This window comes from Nelumbo lutea, chromosome 2 (assembly GCF_056320005.1).
Source record: "Nelumbo lutea isolate HS-2025 chromosome 2, American lotus-T2T, whole genome shotgun sequence".
Taxonomy (NCBI): Eukaryota; Viridiplantae; Streptophyta; class Magnoliopsida; order Proteales; family Nelumbonaceae; genus Nelumbo; species Nelumbo lutea.
This window is the reverse complement of record NC_142685.1, coordinates 57,522,089-57,549,505: the sequence shown is the minus strand read 5'-3', so window position 1 is coordinate 57,549,505 and position 27,417 is coordinate 57,522,089. Positions and strand designations below refer to the sequence as shown.

The 27,417-nt window shown below is 41.1% G+C and overlaps 1 protein-coding gene across 1 annotated transcript in view; it reads left to right on the top strand.

Annotated features, from left to right (window-relative positions):
• Nucleotides 1–27,417, top strand: part of LOC148870917 (uncharacterized) — a 72,916-nt gene that overhangs the window by 20,851 nt on the left and 24,648 nt on the right. Inside the window, exons 6-10 of the mRNA XM_088972431.1 lie at nucleotides 5,961–6,060; nucleotides 22,642–22,703; nucleotides 23,490–23,600; nucleotides 23,724–23,863; nucleotides 23,961–24,000. Coding sequence (XP_088828557.1) covers nucleotides 5,961–6,060; nucleotides 22,642–22,703; nucleotides 23,490–23,600; nucleotides 23,724–23,863; nucleotides 23,961–24,000 — 453 coding nt within the window. The remainder of the gene's footprint in view (nucleotides 1–5,960; nucleotides 6,061–22,641; nucleotides 22,704–23,489; nucleotides 23,601–23,723; nucleotides 23,864–23,960; nucleotides 24,001–27,417) is intronic.

Below are 27,417 nucleotides of genomic sequence, written 5' to 3'. Positions count from 1 at the left end.
CCATATCTTTTGGGTGAATTTGCAGTGAAGGAAAATGTGATCTGCTGATTCTCTTTCACTGAGGCATAAAAAACAAACATGAGGGGAGATAAGCAGTCTACCCAAAAACATTTTTTGCAAGAGATCACAAGTGTTAACTTTCTGGAGGAAAGCTTCCCAGACAAAGAAACAAACTCTTGAGGGAATGTGTCTGCACCAGATCTTCTTAAAAGGAAAGGGGGGATGATGATCATCAGTAATCAAAGCCTTGAACATAGACTTAAAAGAGAATTCACCAGTGGGGTGCAGGGTCCAGATTCGGGTGTTAGACTTGGAGGGGGAGATGTAAGCTTCTTTAAGGGTCTGAATTAATGTTATTAGTTCAGCAATTTCCAAATCCCTTGGGGGTCTTCTGGGTTGAAGGTTTAGGGTGTTCTCAACAGTTTGGTCTGGAAGGCAAGCAGAAATAGTGGCTTATTGGTCAAGGGTAAGGGTAAAAAGTCTAAGGAAGGAGGCAGCAAGGGTAGATTCCCCCCCACCAAAGGTCTTTCCAGAATTTTATTTTTGAGGCATTTTCTGTTTTATATCTTGTAAAAGGAAAGAAGGAAGAATAGGTGGAGGTGATACCTTTCCATGGATTTGTGGATTTTATCCTGTTCAAATGGAGATTGCTATTCCACCCGTTTACATTTGATCCGTATTTGCTTGAGATGACAGCAGTCCAAAGAGCATTTGGTTCTTTAGGGAACCTCCACAGCCATTTACCTAAGATAGAAGAATTTTTCTCTTTTAAGTGCCCAATTCTCAAGCCACCTTCCTCTTTCGGCTTGCAAACTTGTTTCCAACTGACTAAGTGACTCCTCTTTTCCCCACCTCCTTCTCAAAGAAAGTTCCTTTGAAGCTTCTCAATCTGATTTTTGATTTTGGTTGGAACCCGGAAAGTTGAAAGGAAGTAGACGGGCATATTTGCTAAGGAGGCCTTCAAGAGAGTAAGTCTTCCCCCTTTTGAGAGATTGCACTTCTTCCAAGCTGAAAGTTTCTTCTCACATTTTTCCACCACTGGTCTCTAGAAATTGAGAGATTTTGGATTCCCTCCAAGAGGCACCCCTAGATGTGAGATAGGAAGGCTCTCCTCTTTACACTCCAACAAAGATTTGAAGCTCTCCAAGAGTTCCACTTCCACCGAGTTTAGAGCAACTATAGAACTTTTGCAGAAGTTAACCCTCAAACCAGTGACAATTCCAAAGCATTCAATTAACCTTTTAGTGTTCGTGATGTTGGTTATGGAGGCATCCAAGAACAAAATTATGTCATCAGCAAATTGTAAATGTGAGATATGAATCTTGTTTCTTCCCACTTCGAAACCTTTCACCAAGTTAAGGAGCATTGCCTTATTGAAAAGGTAGCTAAAGATATCCATTACTAAAGTGAACAGAAAGGGGGAGAGCGGGCAACCTTGTCTGAGACCCCTACTAGCCTTAAAGTAGCCTTTTGCTTCACCATTTATCAACACTGAAAACCATGAGGAACCAATGCAACCCTTAATCTATCTGATCCATCTGCTACCAAAACCTCTCATCTTTAGGCAATCGAGGATACGGTCCCAATCCACTTTATCATACGCCTTTCCTAGATCTAATTTCACTAGGACCCTCGGATTCCCAGTAGATTATCTGTCTTCCACACACTCGTTTGCAATTAGAATGCTGTCCACAATCTGCCTCCCTTTAACAAAGGCAAATTGATTTGGGGAAATTAGCTCTTCAAGGACTTCTTTAAGTTTATTGGCCAAGACTTTAGCCAAAATTTTATAGATTCTCCCTATCAAACTTATTGGCCTAAAGTCTTTTGCTTCCAAGACTCCCCCTTTCTTTGGGATGAGACAGAGAAAGGTTGAGTTAAGGCCTTTGTTAACAATGGACGAAGAGTGGAATTCCCTGAAAAAATCCATAAGATTTGACTTTACTATTTCCCAACACTGTTGGAAGAAAAAGATGGGAAAACCATCCAGTCCTAGAGCCCTATCTCCATCCATGCTGAAGATAGAATTTTTAACTTCTTCCTCTTCAATGCTTCTTTCCAACCAAACCCTTTTTTCAGCTGATAAAATTGTGCCTTCCCATCTATTCAATGTAAATTGGTTGTTACTATCCTTGGAGTAAAGGTTATTGAAAAAGGAGAGGAAGGCTTCCTTAATTTCCTCGGGATTCTCCTCTTCCCTCTGGCTCACTTTCAGCTTGGAGATGAAGTTTTTCCTACTCCTTCCCAAGGCATAAGTGTGAAAAAATCTGGAGTTATTGTCTCCTTCTTTCAACCATTTCACTCTTGATCTTTGTCTCCAGTAAATTTCTTTTCTTCTGACCAGTTGTTCCCATTCCTTTTTCAAATATGCACTTCTACTTCTGTTTAGAGCATCTAGGGTCTCAATTTGTTCTCTGCTATCTAGCTCCTCTAACTCTGTAAGAACTCTTTTCTTCTCTTCTTCAACAGTTTTGAATACCTCTCTCCCCCAAACTTTCAGGTTTCTCTTTAGAGCTCTTAATTTCTGTAGGAGCCTAAAGCCAGCCCAACCCTCTACTTTGCGTTCTTCCCACCATTCTGCAACCTTTTTTATTGAAGTCTTAGTGAGATAACCAAAATTTTTCCAGTCAAAAAGGGGTCCTTCTTCTGATGATTCTTTCAGTGTTTAGCAGAATAGGCCAGTGGTCTGAAGTACATCTGGGACGAAGTTCTTGTCATAGGTTGGCAAATCTTTTCAGCCACTCCTGAGAAAGCAGAAATCTATCAAGTCTGCAACTTATGACATTTTCTTGCATATTTGACCAGGTGAAGAGTCCATTGTAAGGGGGAGGCCACACAAGTTATGCCTGGAGATAGATTTTGAGAAGTTCCTCATACTTCCTGTTGGGGCTCTACCATTGGAATGTTCTGAACTGAATCTTGTGATGTTGAAACATCCAGCTAAGCACCATGGGATATCCTGCTCCTTATGCAAGGAATCCAGTTCTTCCCAGAATCTCTCTCTCTCTCTCTGAGGGAGAGTTGGGGCCATATACGCCGGTAAGAATCCAGCTGAAATCATCTTTTAAATTTGTGGACAAGACCGAGACTGAGAACTCACCTTTGTCGATCTCCAAACTTGAGATTTCATATTCCTTCCAAGCTAGGATGATTCCCCCACTGGAACCCACCGCTGGAACAGCAGTTCATTTTCTACCCCTTATTCCCCAAATTTCTTTCATAAGTTTCCTGTCAATAACTTCTTTTTTAGATTCCTGCAGAATAATTATATCTGAGTTTTCTCTTTTCAAAGTTTCTTTCACTAAGCTTCTTTTGATCTGCCCTCCCAAACCCCTGACATTCCAGCTTAATATCTTCATTTAGTCACTCTACCAGAATTCCCCTTGTTTGTCGTACTTTCCGTTTGAGATGCGATCCAATAATCCCCACTGAAGTCTCTTTAGTTCTTTTTTGGGACCTTTTTTCTTACTTTTCTCCTGACTCTTTCCGGATTTGATCTTCTCTTTCTCAGGAGTTGTTTGTTTTTCATCTTCTTCAACTCTTCTTTTAATTCCCAAGGCTTCAGCTATGTGGCTATGTTACCATTTCTCAAATTCACCCCCGTCTTCCTATCAATGCTTGATGAAGTAGCTGTCTGAGAATCTTTTTGCTTTGGGTGGGATGACAATACATTTGAACCTGAGAATGGAGAAGAAGATAAAATACAATGAGAGTTAGCAGAAGTGACGGGAGGTTGAAATTTAGACACAGAAGAAAGAGGGGCGGAATGTCTCCCTGAATGCCAATTAGGAATTTGACTGGAGATGGGAGAAGGGGTTGGCGAATCTCTTCCTTGTCTATGAACAGGGGAGTCTGATCTCAGATTGCTCCATAATCTGCATCAACCAAGTGAGTATGTTCAAGTATCCCCACACTTCCCCAAAACTCTTTCCCAGCGAACAGGTTTTTTGCTCTTTCAAGAGCTAAATCTCGATGTTCTGGTTCTGCTTCTGTTGCATATGAGCTGAAGTCTTCCTCTGTGTCTTCTTCTTCACTAGCAGGAGGGGAATCTGACCTTACAGAAGGAGTTGGAGTCTTGAAAACGTTTCCTGAGTGTCGGCCCGAGCTGGGAGGAGTTTCAGGAATGGGCTGACTAGAGGAGGGGGTTGCTGGTGGGCTTGAAGTGTTTGGGCCTAAAACTGGGCCTTGGGTTTGAGAGTGTCCGCCCAAAATTTCAAACCGGTTAGAAGGTGGTTTATTTTTGAAAAGTCGGATTTTGGTGGGGTATTTTGAAATTTGAGAAACTTCTTTAGGCGGGGGGGGGGGGGGGGAGTTGTCCGCCTTTCTTGTTCCTTTTGGCTTCTTCGAGAGCTTTATGTTTTATGGGGAATGAAAGCTCCTGCACTGCTGCTTGGACTCCCGCCACCGACTTTTCATTTCCCCTACGACAACCTCTTGTCCGATTTGATTCCTGAGCATCGAAGGTAGACTTGCCATGTGGATAGGTGCCGTTAGGGTGAGTCAATTCGGAGTGAGAGGGAGGTGACTCGTTCGTCTTCTCCACCTCCACTGAGAGGTAAAACCACACTTTTCTGTCCAGAACGGGGATTGCTCGGGGAATGGCATGATTACCGTGATTCTTTACCTTGATTCTGGCAAAGTCTAACTCGGAGAGGTTTAGAGTCCTGGGGTCTATTTCTTCAAGGCCTCCACAAAGGTCTCCTATCAGGGAAAATGTTTCCTTCGTCCAGAGGTGGAAGGGTAAACCCCACAGCTTTAGCCAGCCTCTGAAGCTCAACTGTTCTGGGACTGCATTTATCTTTGGCCACCAGTGTTCAATTTGAACCCAGCCGCCGAGGACAAAGAAAGATTTAATCTTGGTCCAGGATAAAATCAGTTCTTCCGAAGGGGCAAAACCCACTGCTTTGTTTTGTTCAAAGGGGCACAGCTTCAGTAAGGATTTTGAGTGAAGATTTTCAGACAGTCCTAGCTCAACTTCTTCCCAGTTCAACGAAGGTGATTTCGAGCAGACAAAAGCCAATTTCCAGTTACCAAATGGTTTATCTTGATGGACTATAGACAGGAACACAGAGGCTCCAGTCTTAATTATCCTACTTTTGGCTTCAAACGAGGGAAAGTGATCTTGCTTCAAATTTTCAGGACTGCGATTCACTCTGGGATTACAAACACAATCCAAGAACTTGATGAAGGAGTTCCAGCCTCCAGTAGCTGGTTCTTCTAGGATGCAAATAGATCTAGCCTTGTCTGATTTTTCCCATCTGCTGAGATGAATGAATCTCCCCCAGGTATTTTCTTTGAGCTGTAGGCATAGGATTCTTCCCTTGTTAGCTCTTTTACGGTCTGCTAAATATTTTCACTTGTTTTCCAAAGTTTCTTGAATATAAGTTCTGGTCCAGAAGATGTCCTCTTGAGAAAGGACTATTCGTGTCCAAACTCCCTTGCCCCTTTCCGTTGATGCAAAATCGTCTCCATGGTTGAGACTTCGTCTGATTTCAAAGGACTTTGAACCAACTATCATAAATCTCCTTTCCATCTCCCAGCTTTCCTTTCCAACTCAAACTGATTCGTGTCTATTCATGTTTCTTCAACTGCCTTCAACTGCAACTGCAACTGCAACTAACACCCTCCCATTCCACTGTTCTTAGACAATGGCCATTTCTATATTCTCACATATTTCACAATGTTTCCAGACAGTATAAAGGGGATTCTTTTGGACACATGGTTGTGGTTTTTCCATAAATAGAGGCCGAAGAGGCAAGCATGCCAGGTTCTTCTTAGCCCAATTAGCAATGATTTGAACCATTGATTTTCTAACTAATATTGTTTAAAATGTTGGACTTTTACTTTTCTCTTCATCTAGCAACTCTCTCTCCATACCATTCCCTGCCCCCTCTAAAGGGAAAAAGAACTACTTCACTTCAAATTTTGAGTTTTTTTTTTTCTTTATTTTGGCTTTGTAGGAGGTGGCTCGCTTGAAAAATGCGTCACTTGGACAGTCTCAAGAGGAACCATCTGAATTTATTGCAATGAGGGAAAGCTATCAAGAAGAATGTATATATGGTAAAGTGAAACATAACTTCCTCTTTGTAATTCTTATTTTGAAAATTAATGAATTGTGTTATTGATAAAAAATATATATGGTAAAGTGAAACATAAAAAAGGCATATAATCTCTCTTGCTTTCTATTGCTGGTTCCCTTGTTCTATATATATTTTTTTTCACACTGGGAATTACTTAATTTTATACTTGTAGTTTTGGGCTTCTGCTTGATGAGAGAAACTGTTGTATGATTGCCTAATTGATAGCAGACCTATTTAGAAGCAGAGAGAATGAGAATAAAGATTGAGTAGAATAAATTTGAGATGTAGATTGCTGACCAAAAAAAGGAGATGCAGATTTAAAGATGAAAGATGAAATGTAGCTGGCTAAACTGTTTGTTCTTCTGCTAACTAAGAGGACTGGAGAACTGGAGATGTATGAGAGCAGTTATTGCCATCCCCTTTGTGATATCCTCAATAGAGTACACATCAACAATAGATACAGTTTTGGTCCAACATACCACAGCAAAATGGTTTCCACCCCCAAGTAACTTTCTGCTGCCCAGCACGTGTTTCTCTTGGGGAGCACATGGGTGAAAAAGAGGAGTGTGAGAGGGGTGGGAAACAGATTGGCTTTGGACAGGTTTTAAGTGGTGAGCCCAGAAGTCACAAGTCTTTGGGCCTGGGTCGAAGAGTGGGCCCAGTTACGAAGAATGGTTTGATCAGAATAATATGTCTGCAGGGGTCGAACCAGGTGATGGCTTTAATTTTTGTGAGTTGAAGAGATCGGCTCTGAGGAGAGAGACAACAAAAGATGGGAGATGTGATGGCAACCAACGAGATATCCCATTGATGGGAGATGTCTGATAGAGAAGGAAGTTACAGAAGAGGCAACTGGTGATGTCGAAGGTTTTGTATGGAGAACGATAAGATATTCTATCAAAAAGAAGAATACTTGAGCAATCCTAGAGAAGATAGAAGGGGAGCAAGAAGGGTGGGCAGAAGAAAAGAAAGGTGTGCAGACGGAATCTGAGATTAGATTTGTTCAACAGGAAAAAGAGGAGGATGAGGAAGACTTTTTGGTCCCCAAGGAGGGCAAGAAAGAAGGTCTGGAAAGGATAGAGGGAGTGGATAGGGGACGGCAAGAAGTGGTTGTGGAAGAAAAGAACGAGGAAGAGATCATTCTTACCTTGCCAGGAAGTAATGAAAGCAGAGCCACTGAAGACGGGGGGGGGGGGACAGAAAGGGAGATGAGGGAACCAGGACTGAAGGGGCAAAGGAAAAAGGAGTTTTGAAGAGAAGTGGGGGAATAGATGTGGAGGAGGGGACATATGTGTGGAAGAGGAGGAAAGAAGGATTGAGGGTGAGGGAGGTGAAGGTGAAGAAGAAACAGAACTTTCCCACTAAAGGAGAATGGAGAAGAGGGGATGGAAGGGGATTCATGGGAGGAAAATGAGTCTGAACCGATGATTGGTGAGACCCATATGGTAGAAAAGTCTGTTAACATCAAGGAAGTGGTGAATAGGGGAGTGAAAGAAACCTTTAGATCTGTGGAGGAAACATTTGGGAAGAAAGGTCTGATAGATACAGTTGTTCATCCTAACTGCAATAATTCAACAAGGCAAGAGGTGGAAGTGAGTGCTGGAGGTTGCGGGGACTTCATAGAGGAGCCAGGAGAAGAGGTCGAGGGGGTGATGGGCGAAGACAGGGATCAGAAATTAGTGGGGAATTCTGAAACAGCAGTGGGAAGGCTAAATGCAGTTAGAAGAGTCAGAACTCAAGCACAAAAAATTACAACAACAGATCCCAGTCTCTAAGGTCTTCACGAGGTTAAAAGGTGGTAATGGGACCTAACAAGGTTGTCAAAAAACCCAAAGGAACGGTCAAGAAACGACAACAAATTTGTACACCAAAAACTGAGAAAGTTTAAAGCTGCTTGTTGGGGTTTGGGTGTATGGCTTGGGCTTTTTTGGGCATTGGGCTGGTTTTGATATTCTGGTTTTCTTTTGTCTCCTGTTTTGTATTGTATTGTGTATGGGTAAGGGGCTTTTGTTAGAAGGGTCTTTTTAGCTTGTTTCTGGTTTTGGTTGATTTGGGTTTGTTTCTGTCTCATTGGGGTTGAGTTTGAGTTGGCCTTTCCTTTTGGGTGATTGCTTATCACCTTCCTCGTATCTCTCTTTTTGTTTTTCTTGACAGTGAGAGCGGCCAGAAATAAGAGAAGGAGAAGAGAAGAGAGGAAGGAGAGAAGAGAAGAGATTGACAATGGAACCGTGCTGGCGGCGCCAGCTTTATTATATTATATAGGGCGGCAGAAATAAGTAGGGAAAAGACCCTTGTGCCCCTGCTGTAAGTGAGTACAATAACAGACATAACAGAAATAAAAAATTGAAATAAAAAACGCCTTAACTAGCCAAACAGACCCTAACACAAATAACTAAATTATTTCAACACCCCCTCAAGTTGGAGCATAGATGTCAATCATGCCCAACTTGTCACACAGATCATTGTGCCGCACATGATGAAGACTTTTGGTGAAGATATCTGCAAGTTCTTCTGAGCTGACATATGGAGTATACACTTCTCCATTTACAAGTTTCTCTCTAATAAAATGCTTGTCCACTTCAATGTGTTTCGTCCTATCGTGTAGGACTGGATTAGTAGCAATATTGATGGCAGCTTTATTGTCACAGTAGAGTGACATAGGATTGCTCATTGCAAAACCCAGCTCACCTAACGGATTTCTTATCCACATGATTTCAGCAACCCCATGAGACATCGCTCTATATTCTGCTTCAGCACTAGATCTAGCCACCAAGCTTTGCTTTTTACTTCTCCATGTGACCCGGTTTCCTCCTACGAAGGCGCAATACCCACTGGTAGACTTTCGGTCATTGACTGTTCCTGCCCAATCAACATCAGTATATACTTCCACCTTTAAGTGATCATGTTTCTGGAACAACAAACCAGCTCTGGGAAACTTCTTGAGGTATCTAAGGATCCTCTTTGTTGCTTCAAAGTGAGTTGTCGTAGGATTGTGCATGAACTGACTAAGGACACCACTGCATAAGCAATATCAGGCCTGGTCATAGACAAATACAAGTCTCCCTACGAGTCTCTAGAACTTCTTCACATCTTTCAAAAACTCTCCCTGACTGTCTCCCAGACGATGATTAGATTCAATTGGCGAGTCAATTGGTTTAACCCCCAACTTGCCTGTATCTTCTAGTAGATCTAGTACATATTTCCGTTGGGAAATAAAGATGCCCTTGTGAGAGCGGGCAACTTCAATTCCAAGGAAATAACGTAAGGGGTCTAGATCTTTCACCTCAAATTTAGTGGCTAAGAATTTTTTTAGTCTCTGCATTTCAGCCTCCCAATCTCCTGTGATCACTATGTCATCCACATACACATTAAGAGCTGCAATTTTCCCTTCACCTCTTTTCACAATTAGAGTGTGATCTGACTGGCATTGTTTGAACCCCATCTGTTGGACTGCTAAATGGAACTTACTGAACCAAGGCCGAGGTGATTGTTTCAACCCATATAAAGATTTTTTTAACCTACACACCTTTTGTTCACTGCTTTTGGCACAGAAACCTGGAGGTTGGATCATGTACACCTCCTCTTCCAAGTCACCATTCAAGAAAGCATTTTTGATGTCCAATTGGTGAAGTTCCCAGTCAAGATTTGCGTCAAGGAAAGAAGGATCCTGATAGAGTTTATCTTGGCCACTGGAGCAAAAGTCTCTGCATAGTCCACTCCATATACCTGTGTAAAGCCTCTTTCCACCAGTCTAGCCTTGTACCTTTCAACAGTTCCATCAGCCTTGTGTTTCACCCACTTCCCATTTCCCACTGGTTCCTTCAGGAAGGTCCACCAACTCCCAAGTGCCATTTTTGTGTAATGCATCAATTTCTTCCTGCATTGCATTTGTCAATTCAGGTTTAGATAAAGCTTTTGCCACATTCTTAGGAACGGGGACACTGTCTACAGAAGAGAGGAATGCACAGAATGAAGGTGAAACATGATCATAGGACACAAAATTAGAGATATGATTATTAGTGGTACAAGATCTATCACCCTTTCTCTTAGCAATAGGAATATCAAGATCATTGATGACAGGTGAATCAACATTTAGAGGAACATGCATATCAATAGGAGCAAGTGTACCTGGCTGATGAGACGGATCTACCTCTAGTGAATCCGATGATGTTGGTTGCATAGTGTCAGGATTTGCATATAAGTCAGTCAGGATTTGGTCGGAAAAGCTGTTGTTAGCTTGTAGATGGAAGCAAGAAATCCCAGGAGGAGGCCACCATAAAAGTGCCAAAGGGTCGGAGATCTCTAGAACGATGGTTCTTGGAGAGGAAGGTGTTTGTTGAAGTACAACAGTAGATGAGGAAGAAGAGGAGAGAAGAGAAGAGAAGAAAATAAGTTTGAGAATGGGCGGCAATTCAATCTTAGCCGGCCCTAGAACCAATATATATATTTATAATAAGAAGTTACAGAAATAGACTAGAATGCCTCTGATTAGTGATGGGACACCTAGACATAATGTAGTAAAATAAAACAGGTTTAGGCTCAATAACTAAAGGCCCATAACTGACTAAAGAACTTAAACATAAAAGATAAATTAAGCCCACCAACAATTAACCACTCAAACCAACACTCTCCCTCAAGCTAAGCATGGATTCAGTCATGTTTAGCTTGCCAAGTAAGCCTAGGAACTTCATTGAAGATAGTCCTTTTGTCAAAACATTAGCAACTTGCATCTCAGAGGGAGTATAAAGAATGCAAAGTTCACCCGAGACAATTCTCTCTCTTACAAAGTGTCAGTCATTCTCAATATGCTTAGTCCTATCATGTTGTACTGGGTTATTTGCAATGTTGATGGCAGCCTTGTTGTCACAATACTTCAGAGGACCATCAACCTTCACCCCAAGCTCACCAAGGAGAGCCCTAAGCCACAATAGTTCTGCAACACCATGTGCCATAGCCCGATATTCAGCTTTTGCACTAGATCTTGCAACCACATTTTGCTTTTTACTTCAAGTAACCAAATTACCCCCAACAAATGTACAATATCCAGAAGTAGACTTCCTATCTCCAACTGATCCAACCCAATCTGCATCAGTAAACACCTCAATTTCAATTTTAATGTACTTTTTGAACAAAATTCCTTTTCCCATACATGTCTTTAAATACCTGAGAATCCTTTCCATTACTTTCATATGAGGAATCTTTGGAGAATGCATGAATTGGATGACAACATGTATTGCATAAGCTATATCAGGTCGAATAAGAGATAGATATATTAATTTTCCCACCAACTTTTGGTATCTTTCTTTATCAGGGTATTCCTCTCCAACCGATTCCAAGAGACAATGATTCTGCTCTATTGGAGTATCTGCTGGTCTACTCCCCGTCATACCTGTCTCCTCTAGAAGATCAAGGAATACTTCCTTTGACATATATAAATGCCTTCTTGTGACCTTACAACTTCAATTCCAAGGAAGTATCTCAGATGGCCTAAAACTTTGATCTCAAATTCAGATGCCAATAACTCCTTCAATCTTTTTATCTCTTCTGGATCATCTCCTGTAATCACCATATCATCCACATAGACTGTAAGTGTTGTAAGCCTGCTATCCTGTTTCCTTATGAACAAGGCATGGTTTGCACCACTCTGAGTGTATCCCACTTTCTTAATGGCCCCATAGAGCCTTTCAAATCAAGCTCGAGGGGATTGCTTAAGTCCATATAATGCTTTCCTTAGCCTACATACCTTCCTATCAAAATTATAACCAGGTGGAGGATTCATGAATACCTCCTCATGTAGATCACCATTTAGGAAAGCGTTCTTCACGTCCAACTAATGTAGCTCCCATGAGAAATTTGCAGTTAATGACAGTAGAACCCGGATTTTGTTAAGCTTTGCAACTGGAGCAAAAGTCTCATTGTAATCAATCCCTTCCTTTTGAGTAAACCCTTTCTCCACTAGCCTGGCCTTATATCTTTCAATAGACCTGCCTTCCTTATGCTTCACAGTGAACACCCACTTACATCCCACAATGCTCTTCTCTTCTGGTAGATCCATTAATTCCCATGTCCTGACCTTCATTAAGACTTTCATATCTTCATTCATAGCCTCTCTCGGTCTTGGGCCAGACACTGCCTCTGAGTACCTAGCAGGGACATGAACAGAAGAAAGATAAAAAACAAAGGAATAATTACGAGGAGATAAACATGAATAAGAAACATATTCAACAATGGGGTCTCGGGTAGTACAAGAACAGGTAGGCTTACGAAGAGCAATGGGAAGATCCAAACAAAAGTATGAGTGATAGGATTGCCTGGAGCCATTGAGACAGATTGGTTCGAGTTTGATTGGTTGTTGCCATAAGTTGGAGGATCTTTTTTTCTTTTTCTGTGGGGAATTCTCATATCTTTTTGCTGCCTTTTAGTGTTATCAGTCACATCCTCAACATCTGGAGCAATAACGGGTTTAGTGGGAGTCCCACTAGATTCACTTGGGTAGTCAGGAGTAGTAACAAGTTCAGTGGGAGTCTCACTAGATTCACCTGGGCAGCTAAAACTGGGAGGATCAGGAGGAGAAGATGGAAGGCCCAAGGTTGAAAGAGGCACAAAGGAGGGAGAAGAAGAATCCTCTCCCATCCTACTAGTCTCCCCTTGAAGAGGATTCCTGGAGGACTGAAAATAGGACTGAGGCTTAAATAACACCACATCCTTGGTGACATTTTTTCTTGGTAACTAAATCATAGCACTTATAACCTTTTTGTGTAGGAGAGTACCCTAGAAAGACCCCTTTTGTCGCCCTAGGATCCAACATAGTCTTCTTAGGATCCTTGACATGAATGAAACACACACAACCAAAGACTCTAGGAGGAAGAGGGAAATCTGGAAGGCTAGGACAAAGGATAGAGAAAGGAGTTCTCATACCCAACACCCTAGATGGCATTCGATTTATCAGATACGATGTTGTAAGGACTGCTTGAGACCAATAGTGCTTGGGAACCTTGTGCTGAAATTAGGGGTGAGCAAACTGTTTGTTTGGTTTAAAACCGAGAGAGAGAGAGAGAGAGAGAGAGAGAGAGAGAGAGAGAGAGTTTCAGTTTATCAAAAGAAAAAGAGAGATCAAGTCCCCGATCTTTGAGGATGTGTTGATGGAGAAGAGTCTTTGTATTCTGTAATTGTAAGAAAATAAGAACAAAGAAGAGTCTCTGTTCTGACGAAGAAGATTTCTAATGTAGAAAATAAAAATGGACGCTATAACCGATAGAAGTCGAGACTTGATAGAGAAGAACAAGAAGAACTGGCGTCAGTGTTGATGAGTCGGTGAAGAAGAATTGAACTGGCGAACTGCTGAAGAATCTCTGTACTCTGTAGCTGTAAGTGCCGAAGGCCCGAAGTGGCGAAGCCTACTCTGTGTGGACTGTGGATGTCAGGACTCAGGAGACTCAGGACGTAGAGTGTGGAAGAAGACGAAGAGTCAAAGTCGAAGTATTACTCATTTACTCTTTCCTGTTTTGTTTTCCATTGTTTTTGTGACTCATAAGAAAATTTGAGTCTTTTATGTTATTGCTTTATAAGGAAATTTGGCATATAGCCCAATTCGAATTCGAAGTTCGATGTGTATTGTATATTTATTAATTTATTAAATATTAATATAAAACAATAAATTAAAATATAAATAATATAAACAATATATTATTATAAAACTAATTTGGTTAATTCGGTTAATCGATTTAGCAAACATGGTAACCAAAACCAAAAACCGAAAAATAAAGAAACCGAATAGAAAACCGAACCCGACCGAACAACCGAATAAGCCGAACCGATTCAATTGAAACCAAAATTTCGGTTCAGTTTTAACCGAATTGTACTTACCCCTAGCTGAAATAGTAAGGCTCGACTTGTCTCCAATAAATGTCTATTTTTGCACTCAGCAACCCCATTCTGTTGAGGGGTACTAGCACGAGATGGATGATGTAACATGCCTACATCCTCCATGAACAAATTCAAGGAGCATTCAAAATATTCAACAACATTATCTGAACGGAATTGCTTAATTTTCTTGCCAAATTGAGTTTCAATCATTTTACAAAATGGCATGGTTATCCGTGGTACTTCATCACACCCTTTTAACAAGTAGATCCATGTGCATTGTGAATAGTGATCAATAAAACTGATAAAGTAACGGAAGCCATCTATAAGAGATAAGAGGTGAAGGGCCCCATACATCAGAATGAACTAAAGCAAACAGAGCTTGAATTTCATTAATTGAAGTTGGATAAAGAGTTCTACATTGTTTTGACAACTAACACACTTCGCAAACCAAACTTTGATTTGAAACACACTTGAACAACTCAGGAAACAACCCTTGCATTGAAGAAAAAGGTAAATGACCTAGGCTAGCATGCCACAAATGTAACCTAGATGTTGCCTCCTCATTATCCCGAAAACTAACAGCAGATGATTGTAAGGCTGAATTGATGTCTGCATCAAAATAATAGAGACATCCAGACTCATGACCGCTCCCAATCATTCTCTTCGTCAATCTGTCCTGAAAGACATAGTGAGTAGGAAAGAATGTTATGCTATGGTTTAAATTTTTGGTAAGCTTAGAAACAGATAAGAGGTTGGAAGCAAGATTGGGAACATGTAGAACAAATTTAAGAGAGAGATCCTTGCTTAGGTCAACCTCCCCTTTCCCAGAGATGGTGGAGAGGGAACCGTCAACAACTCTCATTTTATCTTGGCCAAACATCAAATGATAAGAAGAAAATAAAGAAGACATGTGTGTCATGTGGTCAGTAGAACTTGAGTCAATAATCCAAGAATTAGACACTATAGGACTAGTCACATTGTGAGCAAAGACAATACTTGATTTGGCAAGAGAGGTGGAGGCAAGGGAATTGTTCCATAGACGAGCCATTGGCTCGACTAAGGATTTCTACCTCATCAGTAGTGAAATAAAGGACCCTGATGTGCAGAAATTAGTAGTTTGTCTCATAGGAGGAGGTGCAACTGTAGGTGTGTTCTTTGGGCTTTCACCATTGTTACTTATGACAACATTCCCACTTGCTGTTTGACTCTTTTGAGGCTTCTTGTCTTTCCTTAATGCAGCTGGTTTCAGGTGAGGATAAAGAATCCAACAAGTCTCTTTCAAATGTCTGCCACCTCCGCAATGAGAGCACTTGAGATGCCTCTTGTTTGAATGCTTGTCCCCTTTTTGGGTTGAAGAAATCAAGGCTGAATGCTCAATAGGCTGTATTCGGGTGTCAACTTGCATCTCTTTCCTTCTAACCTCTTCTTTCCCTACAAGATGGTAAACATGATGTAAACTGGAATTTCACCCCTTCTCAAGATTTGGGATCTTATGCTCTCATACGTTGGGTCTAGACCACCCAAGAACTTAAAAGCTCTGCCTTCTTCAATTTGTTTATCATGCCTCTTCTTATCTCTTGTATTTTCCCAATCAAGTACAAGGTGGTGGTCAAGTTCTTCCCATAGTCCTTCTAAAGTTGCAAAGTAAGTTGCAATAGACATACCCCCTTGTCTCAATGCAACAATATATTGGGTAAGGCTATTAAATTCTTGCATTGTTCTTCCGCTGTCCATAGGTTTTATACACCTTCTCTCAACTCTTAGAGGCAATAGGGAAGTGTTGAACAGTCCTAACCACTTTTGGAGTCATTGAGGCAAGCAGCCAGGGCATAACAGTAGCATTTTCCTTACACCAAATTGAGTAATCAGCATCATCCTCTTTAGGTTCCTTCTTCTGTCCATATAAATAACCCATAAGGTACTGGGAAGTAATGAAAAGCTTGGCTGAAACAGACCATTCTCTGAAGAGTTATTCATCTAACAATACACCGGTGATATGCAAGCTATACATATTTGGGTTTTCCAGGTTTGAAGACCTTCCACCAGTCCTATTGTCCTTAGAAGTCACTTCTCCTGATATTGAAGACATATTCTTCCTCTTACAGTAACCACAACTGTAATCTCAACAAGAGGAACAAGATTTCAGACTCACCGGAGCTGTTACTAAGCTGAAAACACCCTCTGTAACTGGACTGAAGCACTCTCTGTAATCAGTTCTGGGCTGAGAGTAGTTCCAAAGGTCAAAAAACACCGCTTCTGGAAGTCGAATGTGGGCTGTGACCACCCCCTGCGAACTGTTCAATCTCCCAGACAACTAGGACTGTCCACTCAGTCCTTCTAGCTAGATCTGTTCTACACAGATCTCTCTAGTAGCCAAATGGCTACTAACTGCTGCAGAACCACTAGTAGGGCATAAGCTTCTGGGAAAAACTCCCCTTGGGCCCTACAGCCAAGAGAAACCCTAGACACAGACCTTTTTGTTGTCAACGATCTGTCCTAGGGTTTCTTCACAGTAGCAGAGCTAAGAGAAAAGAAAAAAAGAACAGAGAAGAGGGAAAGAAGAAAGAAACTTGCTGCAATCAGTCAGGCTGAATGGAGCTCTGATACCATGTTTGCTGAAGTACAGCAGTAGAAGAGGAAGAGAAGAGAAGAGAAGAGAAGAGAAGAAGTTTGAGAATGGGCGGCAATTCAAGGTGGATCTTATCCACCTTGAAAGGATAAAATTATACCACCACATATAAACAAACTAAAATATGTAAGTTAAGACTCACTCCTCTGTCATAAAAAGATATATAAAATATAATTTGACCCCACTGTTGACAACTGTGAACTGTCATGAATTGGTGGGTTCCTATCAAATTACCTTGCAATAGTAGATCATAGTGTTGCAATCGGTGGATCCTGTTCACCACATTCAAAGCTAAATATAAATTGATTGGGGGGTTGTCACTCATTGTTGAAATCAACATAGTGGACTCATTGTTATAATTGCTGGTTTGGTGGGTCCCACCCACTATAAACCCAAATAAGATTTAATAATAGATTGTAATATTTGGTAGATTTTATCCATTTCAAAGGAAAATTGGCAGTGAATAATCCACTGTTACAAAATTCTGAATTGTTTTTGGCTTGGTGGGTCCCACTCACCATATATAAACGTAAAGTTTAATAATGAGTTAATGCTGTAGTGGGCCATACCTATAACAGGTTTTAAGTAACTTGACTTGGTGGGACCCATGCAACATAGTGAGTCCTACTATCAAATCAGTATAGTGGGTCCCATTGTTAGAACATTTAAGCTTAAAATATTAAAGTGGGCCATGCCCACTATTTAATCAACATAGTGGGTCCCACTTATCAACGGGGCTCATTGTTAAAATATTCAAGTTTAAAATGTCAAAGTGGGCTATGCCCACTATCAAATCAACATAGTGGGTTCCACTTATCAGCAGGGCTCACTATTAAAATATTCAAGTTTAAAATGTCAAAGTGGGCTATGCCCACTATCAAATCAACATAACGAGTCCCATTGGTCAACAGGGCCCATTCTTAAAATATTCAAATGGAAAACACCAAAGTGGGCCATGCCCACTATCAAATCAACATAATGGGACCTATTTGTTAGCAGGGCCTACTGTTACAATATTCAAGTTTAAAACTATCAAGTCATCATAATGGGCCCCACCCATCAGCGGGGCCTACTGTTAAAATAATTGTTTAAAATATCAAAGTGGGCCATATCCACTGTCAGATTAGCATAATGGGTCCCATTTATTAGCGGGCTCACTGTTAAAATATTAAAATGGGCCATGCTCACTATTAAATCAGTATAGTGGGTGCCACTTGTCAATATGACCCATTGTGAAATACTTAAATGGTCCATGCCCACCATTAAATCAGCATAATGGATAAGTACCCAATAGTGGGTGGGTCCCATGACCTTTCACCGATTGTGGGGCCCACTCATGGGTATAACCCATTAAGAGTCCAAGCTGATGGACCTGCTTATACCTGTTATTGGGTTTAACCCTTACAAAGTAACTCTTTCACATAAAATCAAAATCAAAGGGTATTTCCTCTAAGGAATATAGTTAAGGGGTTTTTGCAGACATAGTGCATACTTATATACCCTGAATAGGGAAACCCTAATTCTACTCAAGTTATTATTATTTTTTTTTTGTGAATTATGAGCAAAACAAAGTGTTTACCCTTTCTTTTCTTTAGTCTTAGTGGATCTAAAAATTTTATCTTGGAATGTTAGGGGTTTAGGGTTGGGAAGAAGAAGGCTGGTGGTGTGTGATGCTTTTAAAAGATCAAACTCTCAAATCGTTTTGTTGCAAGAAACTAAGCTGGAAAAAATGGATGCGGGTGTTGTTTAGGGTATTTGGGGGGAAGGTCAAGTTAAGCGGAGGGCTAAGCACGCTGCAGGCAGTGCTGGGGGTCTGTTAACTCTTTGGAATCCTGTGGGTTGTAAAATCCTCTCCCACAGAATTGGGCTGTTCTCAGTCTCAGTGATTTTGGAACTTTTGGATGGGAAGCGGTGTAAAATAATGAATGTGTATGGTTCAATAGTTGCTAGCTTGCAAATTCTTTTTGGGAGGAATTGGCTGATAAAGAGAGTTACCTTCACTTACCTGTCGGTTATTGGGGGTGACTTCAATGCTATTTTATCCACTAAGGGAAAAAAACTCAAGAGGTAGAAGAACATGGGTGATGAACCTGTTTGCTGAATTCATAAATAATTTTCTAGTAGGTGCTCAATGCGCATGGACAAACAACCAGGAGTCCCCTAAGGTCGAATCGATTCCTAGTTTCTTCAAACTGGGATGAATCTTTTTGCGAGAAAACCAAGACTCCCTTCAAATTTGAGAATGCTTGGTTTGAAGAAGAAAATTTTATTTCTTTGCTGAATTCAGTTTGGAGTGGGATGCAGGTAGAGGGTACTAGTTCTTACATCCTTGCAAAGAAAATGGGGGAAATTAAAGAAAAGGTCAAAATCTGGAAGCTTGAAAATAGTCTTGGGTTGGAAACTGGGAAAAAAGATTGTCTGAATGTTATTGAAGAAATAGATAGGGCTGAAGAGGTAAGTCCAATCTAGGCAGATTTGAGACAAAAAAGAATCCAGGCAAAGGCTAATTATGATAAGTTGGCAGAAAAGGAAGAAATCAAATGGAGACAGAGAAAAAGTGGCTTGGTTGAGGTTGGGTGATAAAAACACATGCTTCTTTCACAAAATGGCTAATGCAAGGATGATGGCTTCCTCAATTAGCAAGTTGGAATGGGATGGAAGGGTGGGGGAGTCAATGACTGAAATAAAAGTGCTAGCTACTTCTTTCTATAAAAACCTTTATAAAGGAAAATGGGCCAGAAGACCTTTCCCTTTGGACCTTCCTTTCAAGCAGCTAAGTCGTGAAAAATCTCTGTTTCTTGAGAGACCTTTTACCGAAGAGGAAATCAAGTTAGCAATCCTTAAGATGGATGGAGAGAAATCCTTGGACCGGATGGTCTATCTAATCTCTTCTACATCAAATGCTTGGGTGTTATTAAACGAGATCTTCTGAAGATCTTTCAGGATTTTCTCAGTAATGCTTCCTTGCAAAGAAGCCTTAATGCCACTTTTGTGACACTGATTCTGAAGATTGAGGGGGCCACAAACCTTAGGGACTTCAGACCTATTAATCTCCTGAACAATTTCTACACAATTCTGGTAAGTGTTGGCTGAAAGAATGAAAGTGGTGCCGAGTGGTGTGATCTCAAGCAATCAGTGTGCTTTTGTCCTGGGGAGACAAATGCTTGATTCAGTTCCTGTGGCAAATGAGCTCATTGACTCGAGACAAATTGAGGGGACACCTGGACTGGTGTGTAAACTAGACATTGAAAAATCCTATGATCACATAAATTAGAGATGTTTGGATTTGGTGCTGGAGAAAATGAAATTTGGTCAGAAATGAAGAAATTGGATCGAAGTGTGTGTTTCCTCCCCTAAGTTCTCAGTTCTAATAAATGGTCAATCTACTGGGTTCTTTGAAAGCTCTAGAGGCCTGTGACAGGGAGATCCCCTCTTCCCCCTTCTCTTTATTTGCCTAATGGAGATTCTTTCTCAGTTCTCCCTAAAGGCTGCAGAGAATGGGCTTTGGGAAGGCTTCGCAATTGCTCCTCAAGAAAAAAAAGTTAACATCCTGCAGTTTGCTGATGACGCGCTCTGTTTCCTAGATGCCTTAACAGATCAGTTGGAAATCTTATTAGGGATCCTTTATTGGTTTGAGGTGGTGTCAAGCCTTAAAGTTAATCTGCATTAAAGTAAAATCATTCCGGTAGGGCATATCTCAAATTTGGAGGAGTGTGCAAGGGTTTTGGCTTGCCAGGTGGATTTCTTCCCTGCGAAGTACTTGGGGCTTTCTCTTGAGGCAAAGTGCTCCTCTTCTGCTATATGGGATCCAGTCATTGAGAAATCAGAGAAAAAGTTATCTTCTTGGAAGGCTAAATACCTTTCAGCTGGGGGTAGAGTGACCCTCATCAAGAGCACTCTGTCCAACCTCCCCACCTATTTCCTGTCCCTCTTTCCTATCCCAGCCAAAGTTGCCAAAAAAATTGAAAGCCTGCAGAGAAACTTTTTTTGGAGGGATTGGGAAGAAGAGATGAAAATTTATCTTGTCAACTGGGATAAAGTATGCTTACCTAGAGAGGAAGGGGGTCTAGGTATTAGGAAGCTGAAGGTGATAAATTCTGCTTTGCTCGGTAAGTGGTGCTGGAGATTTGCTGCTGAAAGACACTCCTGGTGGTGAAACTTAATTGCCTCCAAGTATGGGGTGGACTGGGGTAATTGGAAACCTCAAGACCCCTTCTCAAGTTGGGACTGCTGAGTTTGGAAAGACATAAAAAGCCAACCTGTTTTCTTGAAATGTGTGGGGTTCAAGGTGGGCAGAGGTGTCAGAGTAAAATTTTGGAGGGATCCCTGGTGTTTATGTTTCAGTGGCTGAGTCCTATGTCTTCTCCAACAGCACAGTAACTTGGAATCCCCAGTTTAGAAGAGCCCTGTCTGATTGGGAGGTAAATGGGGTGTTGGATCTGTTGGAACTATTACAGGGTCAGAGTATTGATGTAATTAGTGAGGACAAGTGGATCTGGAAATGGAGTAGGGATGACTACTTCTCAGTCAAGTCCTTGACCTCTAAGCTTGGCAGCACAGGGCTTGTTAATTTTCCCTGTAAACAAATCAGGAATGCAGTTTCTCCTTCCAAATCCAACTTCCTGGTGTGGACTATGGTGCTTAACAAATAGCTTTCTAAAGTCAGCTTGGAGAGGAGTCTGCAGCTCTCAAACCTCTCTTGTGGGGTATGTGAACTGTTGCCTGAATCTACAGATCACCTAAGCATCCATTGCTTGGTCTCTTCAAGAGTGTGGGAGCATTTTCTTAAATCTGTTGGAGTCTGCTGGGTCATGTCGAGATCAGTCAAAAACCTCCTGTTTAGCTGGAAACTTTCAGGCTTGAAGAAAAAAGGAAAATTAGTCGGGAAAACAATTCCTGCAGCTATTCTTTGGTCCCTGTGGTCAGAAAGAAACAATAGTCTTTTGTAACAAGCCAAAGAGCTCTGATGAGGTAGTGCAGCAGGCGGTCAGAAATCTGATCTCCTGGGTGTCTATAACTGATGAATTCAAGCACCTGAATGTGCCTGAGTTGTTCAGATCTCAGTCCATTTGGAGTCTGTAATCTATCTTTGATTCTGGACTAGTCTTTCTATTGTCTTGGAATCTGTTGTACCTTGTGTTTTTTCTATGAAATAAAATTTTACCTTACCTTTCAAAAAAAAAAAAAAAAAACAAAGAAATAACAGAATTTTCTCAGGAAAGGAGAGGTGCGTAGAAGTGGCAAGTGACTGTATTTTGGTAAGGGTGATAGACGTGATACCTTGGCCGCGGACCCTGGATTCTTTTTTCTCTTGGTCCTTTGATGACGTTTGGAGAAATTGGGGTGTAGTGTCCAGAAGTTCTTCCAGAAAAGAAAAAGGAAAAGATGTTATGGAAATCCCCAGTTGCGGACTTCGTGAAACTAAATTTTGATGGGAGCAGTCAAGGCAATCTTGACTGCTTGTGTTGGGGATTTCATCAGGGTGGAGCTGCTTGTGTCTATGAGAGAGCTTTGGATTGCAAATGAGATGGGCCTAACAAATGTGGAGATTGAAGGGGACTCAGAACTGGTGATAGGGTGGGACTCAGAACTGGTGATAGGGTGGCTCAAGGATCTGGAGTCTATAATATGGTGTTTTAGGGATGTAATGATAAAGTTTGAATGGATAACCAGAAACATGAACCTGAAAATCTCTTGGATTAGGAGAACAGATAATGCTATGGCAGATGGCTTAGCTAAAAAAGGGGTTAATAGGGACAGTTTGTATTGGACACAGTTGTAATTGATTTGATTCTATCTTCTATAAAGTTTAAGTGAGAGGTAACACCTCTTGCCTCCCTGTGGGATGCTTGTAATGCCTATTCTCTTTGCTTTTTAATATATTCTTTGTTTACTTGTAAAAAAAATGCACTTGGTGTGTACAATATTTCAATTGATAAAACCTAAGACTTTTGCATACGATGTTGGCTAGTACAATTTGGTTGGTGGTGTTATATTGAGAGTCCATAACTGTCAACATTTATTTTAAACTAGTGCTAATGCAATTCTTGCAAAATATCTTTTCAGGACAGAGTCTTTCCTCAAATATCGGACAATGGGGGTCTCCACCTTGCCACTTTGTATTAAAGGTGCTGCATTGGTTATTTGTTATGTACATAGATACTTGTTTTTTAATCATTATATATAGATGCTTGTTACTAGAGGAACTTAAAAATTGAAATATAAAGTACTCTTGTTGAACAATTCAAAAACAAAAATCAAAGAAATAAATAAATTCTGGTGTTAAAACAAGAAGAGAGCTGAAAAGAGAGAATAATGAGAGGAAGATAAGAGGAGTGGAAAGAAAATCATATCGTGGGGAAAATGGAATCTCTAAATATAGGTGCGAAATGGAGTACTGCATCCAAGAAATAAGCTGAACCTCAAATCAGCCTTGAACCACAGAACCGGGCAAAGGGGTATTGGAGCAAACCAAAGTTTTCAGGTATCAAGCTGAATAACTCCTCTATGAGAAAGATCAATGGTCTGAAGTTGAACCTGAAGTATAATTTCTGAAATACAAGAACCAAAGTTTTCTCATTATTAATCAAGGGAACATATGTAATTTTGCAATTTAATATAATATTAATAAAAGAGGGTGGCAGTTAGAGGTTGACAGTTGAGTTTGATTTCCTCTGTTTTCAGCCTTAGTTCTTTCATTCTTCTTCTCATATCGCTTCTCTTTCATAATCAAGGGCACATCTGTTGTTTACTTTTTTATGTCCGATCACACACACATACAACTTTTATATCATTGTTGCACATATTTCGTGTCCAAAAAGCATAACCAATTATTGATAAAAAAACTGAATATTTGACCTTATCAGTTTTAGTCATTGCAAATATATTGCTTCTAAGAGTTTTAGTCTCTGCAGGAAGAATTGGGTCTCGCTGGTGCGCGGATTTTTGATATTGATACTTCTAGCCAAATTTTGATTCTTGCACGGAGACTTTCTGGAATGGGTGGAGCACATGTGCTCACAAAAGTACTGTTTTTTAATGGCAAGCCTAATATATTGATTTAACAACAATGTAATCTCTTTGATTGTTTTTTGAACTTTGCTATGATACTTCTAGAATGATTGGGTTGAAAATCTCATATTTTATAGATTGGCCTGATGTATCCACATGAAAATGAAGATATACAGCTTCCTCCCAGCACCAGAGCTGTGAAAGATTTGCATTTGTCCCCTTCTTCTGGTAGATTATCACTTCTAGCTTTCCTGGGGAAGAAATTATCAGTTCTCAGGTACACTTCTCACTAAATAGATGATTCTTTCTGTTATTGCAGTGCTACTAATGTCTGTTTTGGAAGTATTTGACTTGGTTTGTTCTATTTGTTTCAGCATGGAAAGCAATAATATTGTCCTCTCATATGATTTACCGGTAAGGCTTTAATCTCTGTTGTGTGATACTCATTTCCCTAAATAAAAGAACTTCTACGTTAAAAATTGCATGCTCTAAACCATCTTTTTAGAATATTCCATTTATTATATTTTTATGTATCTCAAGGAAAATGATGAGCAACGTAGAGTTTTATCTTGTATGCCAACATTTGCATCTCTGTCATGGTTTTCTGATAATCTATGCTTTATATGAATGAAATGTTTACATTGCATACCGATCCGGGACATGTTGGAGCTGTTTGATATAATGAACTTTTGGCTATCCCTACAGTTTAAGTTTTAAGCAGTGTTTTCAACCTGTACCTGGGCGTTCAGACCTGTGACCAGTTACAATACTGGTTCTTCTTTTTTTTTTTTTAGGTAGAAATTACAAAACTGGTTCAGGTCAACCTCTAACTTGCCATTTTACAAAAAGCCATCGAGTCCCAAATCCTTACACCCCAACTGCTCCACAAACCCTGCCACTTAGTCTTCTTCGTTTTTTTCACCCTCCCTTCCTTATCCTCTACCAATACTGTCTTCTCTCGAACCTGGAGTTACTTTCTCATTGCTATTCTCATTATTAGTGGTTTTGTCTTTCTCCATCTCCTTCCTCTTTAGGTCTTCTAGTGACTGTTCAATTAGGTCCCAAATCCTTCTCCCCATTCACCCCCCCTATCGTTCTTTTCCTGGGTGCAAGGAGGGTCACAGTCTTTGCTAGGTTGGTTCTGCTGAGAACAATTTTTTAGGAAAGAATCTACTTGCGGTTTCCTTCCAAAGCTCTGTAGCTTGCCCCTTCCCACAGCCCTGTTCTTTCTCTCTTTTGAGGGGAACCCATTGCATAGAGGTTCTCTATCCAGATTTGGCTTCGGGGCTACTGTTAGTCCATGTTGAAGAAGATGATAGACCTGAGCTAACGTCCCCCATTGTGTTATGGTTCCTACCACCCATGTGACTGTTTAAAGGGTCACATGGGCCAGACTCTTTTAAGGGACTTTGATCAACCTTTCCTTCAACTCACAATTCACAGTAAAGCTATTAAACTTCCAATAGATTCCACCACCTTCTCTAACTCTCGTTGACTATCCTTGAATACTCTTCTGTTTGTTTCTCTCCAGATAGACGAACACACAGCAAAAGGAATGCAGCTCCACACTACTCTTGCTTTTTTGCTGTCCTTGTAGGAAGGCCATTTGGAAAAGATCTCTTCCGGAGACTCAAGGAGGAAAAGCTGCATACCAAACAAATCTGAATAATAACTCCAGCATGTCTTATCCATTGAGCACCAGAGGAACAAGTGGAGAATTGGTTACTCACGTTCTTTACACATATGGCAAATGTTTGCCATGTGAAATCCTCTTGACTTCAGATGATCAGTGGTAAGGACACTATCCATAGCCACCAACCATGCAAATGCCTCCACCCTAGGTGGAACAGGGTTACCCCACACACCGTTACAACTCTCTTCCCCCAGCTGGTTTCTTCCCAGAGCTAAATAGAATGACTTCACTGTGAACTTCATTCTTACACTCCTTCCACCACAGTTCGTTCCTTGAGGAACTAGAAACCTTTGAATCCTCCAAAGCTTCCAGAAGCTTTACACATTCCTTCACCTCCCTTTCCCATAGAGGTCTCCTAAACTTCGGGCACCAGATCACCTTGTCCCCCCGCTTCTCATAGCAATGACTGATTGAAACATCATGGTCAACCAGCCTGTAAAGTTTGGGACAAACCTCACACAACCTCCCCACTCCACACCAGTTATCCTCCCAAAATTTAATTCTAGATCCATCCCCGACTAAGAAACAGGTAAGATCTCTGAAATCTTGGTTGAACTTCATGATACCTTTCCAGACCTTCACCCCAAAAGATGCTGAAACCTCTCTAGACTCCCAACCGAAGCCAACCACCCCTTACTTACCAGCCACCACCCTCCTCCATAGAGAATCCTTCTTCTTTTCTAATCCAACTCCACAACCCCTTACCCAGTAAAGCCCTATTAAACACTTTCAGCCTTCTAATTCCCAACCCCTCATTCTTCTTTGGTCTGCAAACCAAATCCCAACTCACTAAGTGAAACTTCTTAGGACCTCCCACCCCTTCCCAGAGAAACTCCCTCTGCAGCCTATCAATTTTCTTAGCCACCTCAGCTGGAATTCTTAAGAGAGAAATATAATACGTTAGAAAGCTAGACAGAACGCTTCTAACCAAGGTAATTCTGCCTCCCAAGGATAAATACTTAGCCTTCCACATATCCAGCTTCCTCTCCACTCTCTCAATTATTGGCCTCTAAATAGATAAAGCGGAAGATTTGGCACCAACCAGCCTTCCACATATCCAACTTGACATTTGAACAGAGCAGCACAGTTCAACAATACTTCTCTCTCCACTTCCCCTATCCCAATGATAGGGCTCTTTGCTAGATTCACTTTTAGACCTGTCAACATCTCAACGTTCGCCAGAATTGCTCTCAGGCTAAGGACTTGGTCAATAGAAGCATCTAAGAAAATCAGCGTGTTGTCAGCATATTGCAGCTGTGGTATACACGGACCATCAGACCCGGCTTTGAATCCCTCAATAAATCCATATTGGACCCCTTTAGCAAGCAGCAAGTTAAGAACCTCCATTACCAATACAAAGAGGAGAGGGGACAGGGGATCTCCCTGCCGCAGGCCCCTGGATGCTTGAAAGAACTCTGAACAAACTCTGTTCAACAGCATTGAGAAAGAAACCGTAAACGCACAAGCGTAAATCCATCTCCTCCATTTTACCTGAAACCCATCAATCTTTGAATTTCCTCCAAGAAACCCCATTCCACATGGTCATATGCCTTCTCAATGTCGATTTTACACACCAGCCCCAGCCTACCAGACCTGATCCTGGAGTCAATACATTCGCTTGCTACAAGAACTCCATCCAGAATTTGTCTTCCCTCCACAAAGCCATTTGAGACTCTCCCACCACTTCATGAAGCACTCTCTTCAACCTCCACGATAAGACTTCACTGCCAATTAAACTTATGGGTCTGAAGTCTTTAATGTCCAAGGCCCCACCCTTTTTAGGAACCAAAGAAATAAATGAGGCATTTGTTAGCTTATCAAGGTACTTTGAGTCAAACAGCTCTTTAAACATTGACATGAACTCGTTTTCTGGCATAGACCAGCAGTGTTTAATAAATGCAAAGTTAAACCCATCCGGGCCCGGGGCATAGTCTCCTGAAATTCTTTTCAGAGCTTCCTCCCCCAAGATCGTCTAACTTCTTCTAGCTCCTCCTAGTACTCCTCCCTCCTACCTTCCTCATTCGGGCCATAGACATTGGTGACTCCCCAACTCCACTCACCTCCCTGCGCTGATTTGAGACAGACCGACACCGGAAATTCTTCCACCTTCTCCCCTACCTTCAAGAGCACATTTGGGT